Consider the following 10302-nt stretch of genomic DNA (forward strand, 5'->3'; position numbering starts at 1 on the left):
GGGATAGTTGAGTCAAGGTATTTGCCCACCAAAGGAGCAACCAATGGGAATAATCCTTGTAGCTGGATCCACTGCCACAAGCACAAGCCTCCCACCAAACAGGGTCCATGGACCCACTCTGCCATGCCAGTTGATATAATAGATGGCGTTAAGTGTTTTCAAAATGAATCTGCACAACATGGCTAAAGATGTGGAGGAGAAATACCTTTGAGCCAGGCAAAGGACACTCAACCACAGGACATTAATGTACATATTTTTTATGATGAGGTCAATAGGCCGTGTGTCATTATTTCATGAGGTCAGTGTCTCAGCCTAATTAGGAGCTGTTCATTAAAATGGTGACCTGAGACTGTGGAGAACTGGAGGAACAACCCACAGTGAGGTTGGAAGGGCCACCAAACAAGATGTGAAAGAACAGAAACTAGATCTCTAGGTAAGCAGTAAGACTATCCTCATTTTGAAACAACTCCTCAGTCAACAGGTGTGTGGCACTAGTAGGATACACTAGACCATTAAGCTTAATAGGTGAAGGAGCTTCAGAACCAGGATCAGATTCTAAATCTGAAATATTGAGATCATACCACAAAGGGCTGACATCTACTGAAGCGAAGTATAAAGCTGTCCTCTATGTTGCAGCCATGACCACCTCAATGAATATCAATCTTAGACTTAGCACTTCTACTAGTTGATGGGGAAGCCCAACTAATAAAGTAGGGTCAAGGTGTGCTTCATATGGTCTAACCCTATTACCAAGTGGTAATCCTGTGAATTGGTAGTCCTGAGACCCATTGTGAAGCGCAGGTAACTCCTGTGAGCTGGGAGGATTGGCAGAAGGAAAGAGGTACCTTGGAGATCCAAAGACATCATCCAGTCCCGTGCATTCAGGGCCAGGAAGGCCTGCCTTAGGGATAATATATTGAGTTTGTTCTGACAAATAAAAATAATTCAGGAGCCTAATGCCCAGAACTGGCTTGAGGTCTCCATCCTTCTTGGGTACAAAGATGTAAAGGAATAAGGATCCTCTAGCCCGCTCCTGCATATGATCCACTTCCATGGCCCTCTTTTCCAGCAAGGCAAGAACTCCTGTTTTCAAGATTCAGGGTACACATTGTGGTGGATGATGTGGGTGATTGGATAGGAAGCGGAGTATATAACCCTTGCGTACCACGTGGAGGACCCTGCAATCCCTTGTGATGGACTCCCAGTTGAATGGAAAATGAGACCTTCTCATAAACCAGAAGTTGATAGAGGAGGGATGGTAAAATAAGCTTTACATAGCAGAATTAGTAAAGAATGGGGTGGAGGGACTGCAGCTTCTGCTGTTATATCTGGTCTCCCTTATATCACCCCTTGGGTGAAATAAACACAAGTGTTGCATGGTCTGAACTGGCTGGGTGGGTTCATACTGCCGGGCCCCTGGAAAATCTACAAAAGTACCATTACTGCTGATGGAACTGCTTGGTCATGGAGGCCTCACACACAAAAACAACTGTATTTGAAATTCTTCAAAGAAGCGTCTGCTTCATCAAAAACCATATCTATGTGGGTAGTATGGACAATCCAAGAAAATCCAGTAGAAAACATCCAATCATTCCTGTGTAGAGTAACAGCTGTAGCCATGAAAAGGGCCATCTTGTGACCCAAATCCAGACTACAATTCAAAATTTGTTTTGATGCATATAGGCTGTGATTTACTAGCTCAGAGAATGGGTTTTTCTTATGTCCTGAAAGGTTGCTCACAACCAGCTATGCCATTTTCCACAAGGTGTGTAAATACCATTCTAGGAGGCTCTTGGCAACAGCAGCGAGTAGAGCCAGGCTGCCAAAAGCAAAAACTTAGCGGGTATTTATTAAATACTTGCATCAACCTTGTGCCATGGAATAGGGTGCAAGAGCAACACAACTTTTAAGTTGGATTTATCAAGCTATGCACATCCACCTTTTATGGCCTTACCTGTCTTGATAAATCTAGAGTACGCAACGCAGTTCAAATCGCTGCGTTGCATTACTCTGCCCATTAAAGGCATTCCATGAGTGGATCGTGGGTGTTCCCACGCATCCACCCATGGATTTTGGCACATTTTCAGATTTACCATTACTGGTAGACCTGGGAATGCGTCAAAATGCCACACCTCCCGAGGTGAGGTATAACAAGGAGAAATATCTTTATTTCTCCTTGTTACTTCTGCTTTTTATTGGTGCTGCACTCTGCAGCACACATAAAAAGAGGAAAATGCCTCTCAGGATTGATTTTGTGCAGGAAGGTATTCCTTCCTGCACAAAAACAGTCCTGCTTACAATGCAAGGGTGCCTGCATTGGCGCTAGGCAGTACATTATGCACCAGTGCAGGGAAAATACAGGAACGCACCATACAATGTTAAGTAGGACGTATTCCTGCCCTTTTCCTATCCCGCAGCACAGCAAGATGACTTGCGGCAATGCATGGTTTTGTAATAAAAATGCCCCTTTGTGTCCAATGAATTCTTGTCATTTGGACTCAGTGTTTGGTGGTGCCCTAAGAAAAGTATTAGACTTCAGTTTTACCAAGGACACTTGAACCATCAAACTCTCTGGAGAAGGATGGGTTGACAAGAAATTTGGAGTGGACCACAGGCCTGGAAAGGTTTTCAGTAAGGTAGCCTGCACTGGTTGTAGAATAGCTTTGTTTAAAAGTATAAGAGGCTCTGGTGCCATCAAAGAAGGTTGCAGGATATCTCTAAGGATGTTAGATTTTTGTACCGGAGACAAAATGGGCAGCTGAAGTGCCTTTGCCACCTCTTACGCACAACAGCTGTAAACATACAGACTTCCTCAGAAGGAGTGTCCAATGGATAAGGGATATCACCCTCAGGGGGACTTATCAAGGCCACTGGCATAAAGGAATCTATGAGATTCCTTTTCACCATTTTATCTGCATTTTATAACGCCCGCTAAGTGCAGGCATTACAAATAGGCTCCCATTGATTACAGTGGGCCATTCGGTGCTGTGCAGGGTTTGTGTCATACTTTTTAATGCTAATCCTGCAAAGCGGAAGATTAGCGTCAAAGGTTATGACGCTAGTCACCCTAACTACCGCCATGGTGCACCTTATTTTAGAAACCGCGCTACCATGGTGGCATTAGGGGGGTACTAGAAAAGTGCAGCGCCATTTTTCATAAATCTGCCTCTTTATATGTGTCTTTAAAAATCAAACATAGTAATTTAGAAAAAATGTGAGCCCTCTCTTTACTCAAGCAATTTGTTAGAAATTGGGTCTCTAGTTCGCAGTGGTTTGCACCCTGTCCAAGTAGGGACCCTCACTCTAGTCAGGGTAAGAGAGTCACACACCTAAGATAACCCCTGCTCACACCCTTGGTAGCTTGGCAGGCTTATCTCAGAGGCAAGATGCAAAGTATTTGTACATACACACACAGTAACGCAATGAAAACACTACAAAAAGACTCCACACCAGTTTAAAAAAATAGCCAGTATTTATCTAAATCAAACAAGACCGAAACGACAAAAATCCAACATACACAAGAAAAGATATCCCTTTTTAAAGTTAAGAGTCTTACTTCATAAAAGTCAATGGTTACGTTGTTTTAGCCCAAAGTACCAAGTAAGCATAAAAAATAAAGCCGTTATGGAGGTCGTGCGTCAGAAAAGCAAGCAATGCGTCAATTCCTTACTTGCAAGTGAGGCCCTGGGTCGATTCTTTCCCTGCCAGATTGGCGATGCGCTGATTCTTTGTGTTGGACCTGGCTCTTTTTGCAGGGTATTCCCCAAACATTTTACCTTCTTCCTTTTAATTTTTCTGACCTGTTTTTTTTTTGGCTTTAGGACTCCGGGCACTTTACAACTGCTAACCAGTGCTAAAGTGCACATGCTCTCTGTCTAAATTGGTGATTGGTTTGTCCATGATTAGCATATTTGATTTACTAGTAAGTCCCTAGTATAGTGCATCATGTGTGGTCCTGTAAATCAAATGCTACTACTGGGCCTGCAGCACTGATTGTGCCACCCACATGAGTAGCCATGTTAACATGTCTCATTCCTGCCACTGCAGTGTCTGTGGCAGGTTTTAAACTGCCAATTTGACCTGGCAAGTTTACTTACTTGCCAGGCCCAAACCTTCCCTTTTAGTATATGTAAATCACCCGTAAGGTAGGCCCAAGGTAGTCGCATGGGCAGCGTGCAGTGTATTTAAAAGGTAGGACATGTACTGGTGTGTTTTACATGTCCTAATAGTGAAATACTGCTAAATTCAGTTTTCACTATTGCAAGGCTTATCTCTCCCTGAGGTTAACATGGCGATTGTCTTGAAATATCTTTTAAGTGCAGTTTCCCATTAGGAGCAGATAGAGATGTGGAGGTTGGGGTCTCTGAGCTCACAATTTAAAAATACTTCTTTTGTGAAGTTGATTTTTAGGTTGTAAACTTGAAAATGCCACTTTTAGAAAGTGGACATTTTCTTTCTTGACCATTCTGTGCCTCTGCCTGGCTGTGGAATACGCGTCTGGGTCAGACTGACAGTTGGGCTACTTGTGAATTCACTCTAGACAGTCACACAAAGGGAGCTGAGGTGTGTCCTGCATATCCTGGTGAGTCTTTCTGGGCTAGAGTGGAGGGAGGAGCTGACACTTGCACCTGAATAGGGCTGTGAATGTCCTTACACAAAGCAGTCTCCAACCCCATAGAGTGTGTCTAGGGCCAGGATAGGGAGAGGCGGGGTCTTGTGCACTACAAAGACTTTCCTTTGAAGTTTCCCTACTTCAAAGGCAGAAATAAGTACACGTATGGGCTTGCCTACCCCACAGATTTAGAACACTCCTGGATTGAGGACATTCTGCCAGGAAAAAGAGCTGGAAGCTTGAGGAGGACCTGACACTCTGCCTGTTGCTTTCCTGCACTGGCCTGCTGCTGCTGCTGCTGCTGCTGCTTCTGCCCTGGGAGTGAAAGGACTGGTCTTTGCTTTCTACATCTTGCTTTCCAAGGTTCTCCAAGGGCTTGAACTGAGCTTGCCTCCTGTTGTAAAGTCTCAGGGACATCAAAAACTTCATCTGCCAGTGCCTGGGCTCTTCTGCTGAGAGTCCTGACTTGCCAAGTAGTGCCAAATCCAGTCCCTGGGCCCTTGGAAGTGGAAGCTGGTAACCTGAGTGAAAATCCATGCACCGGAGCCGTTGCAGCAGAAAAATCGATGCAGCGCCTAAACCATTGCTTAAAAATCAGCGCAGCGCCTGTCTCACAGCTGTGATGCAAAATTGATGCATCGCCTGCTTCAACGCGGTTCCGTTGCTGCTGGGCGTCTGGATTTTCCATGCATCGTCCCTGGACGCCATATCTTCAACATCACCTCATAGACCAAAGGCTGCGTGTCTGGGAATCAACGCATCATTCTCCTGCAGAGAAAAAATTAACGCATCGCCAACCCAGTGGGAAAAGAATCGACGCATGGCCTAACTTGCGAGTAAGGAATCAATGTATTGCTTGCTTTTCTGAAGCATCACTCCCTTGTGGCTTTATTTTTTACGCTTACCAGGTACTTTGTGCTAAAACAATGTAACCATTGACTTTTATGGATTAAGACTCTTAACTTTAAAAAGTGATATATTTTCTTGTGTATGTTGGATTTCTGTTGTTTTGAGCTTGTTCAATGTAGATAAATATTGGCTATTTTTCTAAACTTGTGTGGAGTCCTTTTGTGGTGTTTTCACTGTGTTACTGTGTATGTATGTACAAATACTTTACACATTGCTTCTGAGATAAGCCTGACTGCTTGTACCAAGCTACCAAGGGGGTGAGCAGGGGTTATCTTATGTGTGACTCTCTTACCTTGACTATAGTGAGGGTCCCTACTTGGAAAGGGTGCAAACCACTGACAACTAGAGACCCCATTTCTAACACAAGTGAAATTCAAGCATACTTGACTGTGTGCATCTTGTATCTTAACTTGAAACCTCCAGGTAATGCTTAACATGTCAGATTCTGTTGTATTTGTAGAATTGAAGATAATTTCAAGAAATCATCTTAATAGTTTTCTTTCAGCGTCATTAAATAGTACAGCTCTTTTCTAAGTGACCGAATATAACCCAAGTACGATTTTGCTAAGGTGTATTTCTTACAAAAAATTTATTTGTAGGTTTATGAATCAGTACCTTAACCTGTGTGTAATATATTTTTTTCAGCAAGCAAGAAAGGATTCCTAGGATGCATAGCATCATCTCTCAGAAAACAAGAACAGAACAAGACGTTATCTGCTTAAACAAAGGAGAGTGCCTTATGTTGGATCCAAAGCCTAAACTGATAAGAATTTATACTTTTCAGTTGCCCTTGCACTATTAATTAGTACATTTAATTTTACTGAATGTTAAGCACTTGTTACATCAATCTAGACATTGTCTGGGATACTAGAATTGCCATTTTTTTATTGACTGTGTATTTGTACGTGTAACTATGCACCTGTGCCGAGATTGTGCCTTGAAATTGTCGCACTTCCTGTCGTTGGTTTTCGTGACATTTGAATGTGTGCTGGGAAAGATAGTTAAAAATGACTGGACAGACCATTTTAATTTGTTAATCCTGAAGATAAATTTAATTGTGTAGCATTTGGGGAGAAACTACCTCACAACAACATTGTAGAATATTGAGCTGTCCTCGAATGTCCAGAGAAAGTCAACAATGTAACTCATATAAAGCATAACATTTGCTATTCAGTAGATGCCCAGGAATGTATTTTTTATTAATCATGATTCATTTACTGTAGGAATAAATAAATTAAGAAAATTGCCCCTCCGACTCTGCTACTCTGGAAACCATTCGTAAGGTGTGATTTCTTCACATATCAATTTCAGTGACGTACATAAACTACAAATAAAAAGATGTTTTTCATATTTAATCACCTTCTTTCACAATTCAGCGTTTATTATCAATTTCCTTCCCGAAAGTAGGTAAACAGGTTATTTAAGCAGAATTGATGAGGCATCACTGAAGAACGTCCATCTTAACATTTGTCACACACAGTCACACCTTTGCCTGGCTCTTTCGGAGTCCTCCGGTAATCCCAGTTCGAGAGGAAACTAGAGAACATCTTGCGAAATCTGAACACTGACAAGAGGCCAAGCATGCATATATTGGGGTACCAAATGATCATTTCATATGTTATGCCTCATAATAATCAGTAAAACGTGAAATAATGTGATAAAACTCCTATGGTGTCAGTAATTTCAGCCACGGTATTACATCCTATTTACCAGGATCTCAGAATAAGGCTCTATATGTGTTATCTTTGACCAATTCACTACAAGCATACCCTCCATAAGGAAGACAAATCAGTCCCATGACCGTTCTCTATTTTGATATATTCCTTAGCTGACTGAGCACCATGGCTTGTGAACCAGCATTTAGTTCTCTTTTCTTTAGCCTGTACCTTTCAGAGTAGTTGCATATTTCTTCAAGTCTGCAGTAGTGTAGCCAACACGAGGAGGGTGGAAGTGGGCTGAAGTGGGAACATTGTTAAAAACGTTGAGGGTTTTCGAAAGAGAAAAGGGGTAATCCGTGGACTTGGGAAAGATAAATCTGAGACACTAGGACACATATAATGTTTCATTTGTAAGCGCATTTCGTCAGTAACAAGGGTGAAAACTTTGTAGAATTGAAAGATCACCAAGAATGTTCACTTCTAAAGAATTTATCTGAAATTTCATGGCAATGGTGCACTTAACTTCTGAGCATGATGGGCAAAACATATAGGATTCAAAACTTATAAAGTACACGGGGAGTCTAGGGAGGAATTCTTGCTTGATTATTTAGGTTGAGCGTAAGCGTAGGACCTCTTGTATACTTTTAAGTATACTTCTTCTGTGGGATTCCAGCTATTTCATTTGTTAGTTTGTGTCATTTAAAAATTCTTGCTTGCTAGTGGTCAGTCATGCCTCTTTGTCCCTCCTTCTCTGTTGGAGCAGGGACCAACTACTCTATAATTACACTTTGTCTTGCTTTTCTGGTCTGTAGGGGGCTTTTTGGTTCTCTGTTTCCTGCTCCTGTCCAAGGAAGCTTCCTTTTTCATTTGTAGAACATTCTTCTCTGAACTTAGCTGTAAACAAGGCTATAAATCAGGATGTTATCTTGGTCACATTTGGTCTTTGTCGGCTATCTGCACCCTCTCTCAGCTGCCTGGCTCCCACCCTTCCTTGGCTTGGACTTTCTTTACCAAGTGTGTCTGCATGTGTGCTGTGAGCAAGGGTGGAGGATCGCTTGTAATTGCTTATAGCCTAGGCACCCAGCTCTACCAGGGCTCCGAAATCCTTAGAGACAGTGCCCACTTCTGCTCCCTACTGCGATCCCACTCGCAGCTCCATCACTGCATCTCAGTTCACACACTCCAAGCTCTCAGTCATGCCAGTGACAGGAACCGCACACCCTGTCTGCCAGAGCATCTCAGTCAGTACACTCTGCTGCTCCAGTACTTGGACCTCAGGTGCAGCTCCATCAGTGCACTGTAGTTCACACACTACAAGCCCTCAGCCGTGCCTGTGCCAGGAACCCCACACATGCTGTCTGCCAGAGCACCTCAGGTCTTGCAGTCAGTACACTCTGCTGCTCCAGTACTGGGACCTCAGGCGCAGCTACATCAATGCACTGCAGTTCACACACTACAAGCCCTCAGCTTTGCCAGTGCCAGGAACCCTATACACGCTGTCTGCCAGAGCACCTCAGTTCTTGCAGTCAGTACACTCTGCTGCTCCAGTACTGGGACCTCGGACTCAGCTCCATCAGTGCACCACAGTTCACACACTCCAAGTCCTCAGCCGTGCCAGTGCCAGAAACCCCACACACGCTGTCTTCCAGAGCACCTCAGTTCTTGCAGTCAGTACAATCTGGTGCTCCAGCACTAGGACCTCAGGCATAGCTCCATCAATGCATCGCAATTCACACACTCCAAGCCCTCAGCTGTGCCAGTGCCAGGAACCCCACACACGCTGTCTGCCAGAGCACCTCAGTTCTTCCAGTCAGTACACCCTGCTGCTCCAGTACCAGGACCTTGGGCACAGCTCCATCAGTGCACCTCATTTCTACCCCGGTGAGGTTACTTCCTTTCCTATACTGGGTCCCCGCTCATGTACAGTTCCATTAAGGCAACTCAATTCTAGTATTCAGTCCCACTGTCAAGCCAATACTGGACCCAAAAGAGCAAAACATAGCTCTGCCAGTGCACCTCAGGTCTAAGATCCAGTGCCACTTTTGATGGGAACCACCACATCTCTGCCAGAATCCATCAATTCTAACATTCAGTACACATTTCTTCTCAGTACTAAGGCTCACACACCTCTTCTATTTCTTCCTTTTGTCTGTTGTATTCCTTTCGCTTCTCTTTTTCTGACCCATCCGCTTTCTCTTCTGAGGCCTAGTTATCAATGGAGCAACAGGTGCAGTGGCACCGGGGCCCAGAGTCTTATGGACCTCACTCAACTCTAATTACTGCTGTATTTTCCTACCGAAATTGCAACCATTTTCCTTTCTTCCTTTTGGTCCCATGACACCCTTACTCCGTCACTTGTCCTCTCCATCGTTACCTGCTGACTACCGCTTTCCTTTCAACCTCCAATCCGTCCCAAATTATATTTTTGTTATGGTGTTTTGAGCATTACACTCTAATGCCAAAAGTTTATTTCTGATAAAGGTTTATATGATAATTGTATATGTTGTAAGATAGAGGAAGAAGGTAAGTGGAAGCGCTTTAGTTAAATGCTGGGCCACTGGAATCATATGGCAGGAAAAGACGAAATTATGAGACAGGGCTGAGCAATTTATGTGGCACGAAAAGTCCAGTTATGAATGTACAACGCCAATAGTCCGAAACTCAAGTAAATGCGGGACCTTTTGCATTTCAAATGATTGTTCTGAAATGTATTTAGAAATGATGCTTTTGTAAGCACGTTGGTATGATTGACGTGTGACCTAAGCCATCCAGAATCCAACATTCAAGAGGACCCTAAAAACTAATCTCTTCCGGCAAGCATATGGTATATAATTAGATCTCTTCCGCGGCTTTATCACTGTTACTTCAGCATTAGTGACTGGGGTTTCTCGACGACTGACCCCACTCATTGTCTGTTTCTTACTCCTCCAGGACTGCTGTGCATTCTCTCTATCAGATACCTTACATGAAGACGCTCCGGGTCGAATGCTGGGGCTAAGCTTTTCCATACAAAACCACAAATTAAATAATATGTTACCTATTCCTCAGTTAAAGAGCTGGATCCTGCTTTGGCCTTAGGGTTCGATCCAAGCAGCTGCAGCATCCGTTATGCCAGAAGTGGCT

At 43.5% G+C, this 10302-nt stretch overlaps 1 protein-coding gene across 4 annotated transcripts in view; it reads left to right on the forward strand.

Moving 5' to 3' along the window:
* Positions 1–6793, forward strand: part of LCORL (ligand dependent nuclear receptor corepressor like) — a 538841-nt gene extending 532048 nt beyond the window's left edge. For 3 of the 4 annotated variants that reach the window (XM_069202177.1, XM_069202179.1, XM_069202185.1), the window contains one exon: positions 6167–6321. In XM_069202177.1, the coding sequence (XP_069058278.1) occupies positions 6167–6187 (21 nt within the window). In that variant the 3' untranslated portion in view covers positions 6188–6321. Of the gene's footprint in view, positions 1–6166 lie in introns of all 4 variants that reach the window. The other variant, XM_069202178.1, reaches the window with a different exon arrangement.
* Positions 6794–10302: the final 3509 nt, after the last annotated feature.

The sequence above is a fragment of the Pleurodeles waltl genome, chromosome 1_2 (assembly GCF_031143425.1).
Source record: "Pleurodeles waltl isolate 20211129_DDA chromosome 1_2, aPleWal1.hap1.20221129, whole genome shotgun sequence".
Lineage (NCBI taxonomy): Eukaryota > Metazoa > Chordata > Amphibia > Caudata > Salamandridae > Pleurodeles > Pleurodeles waltl.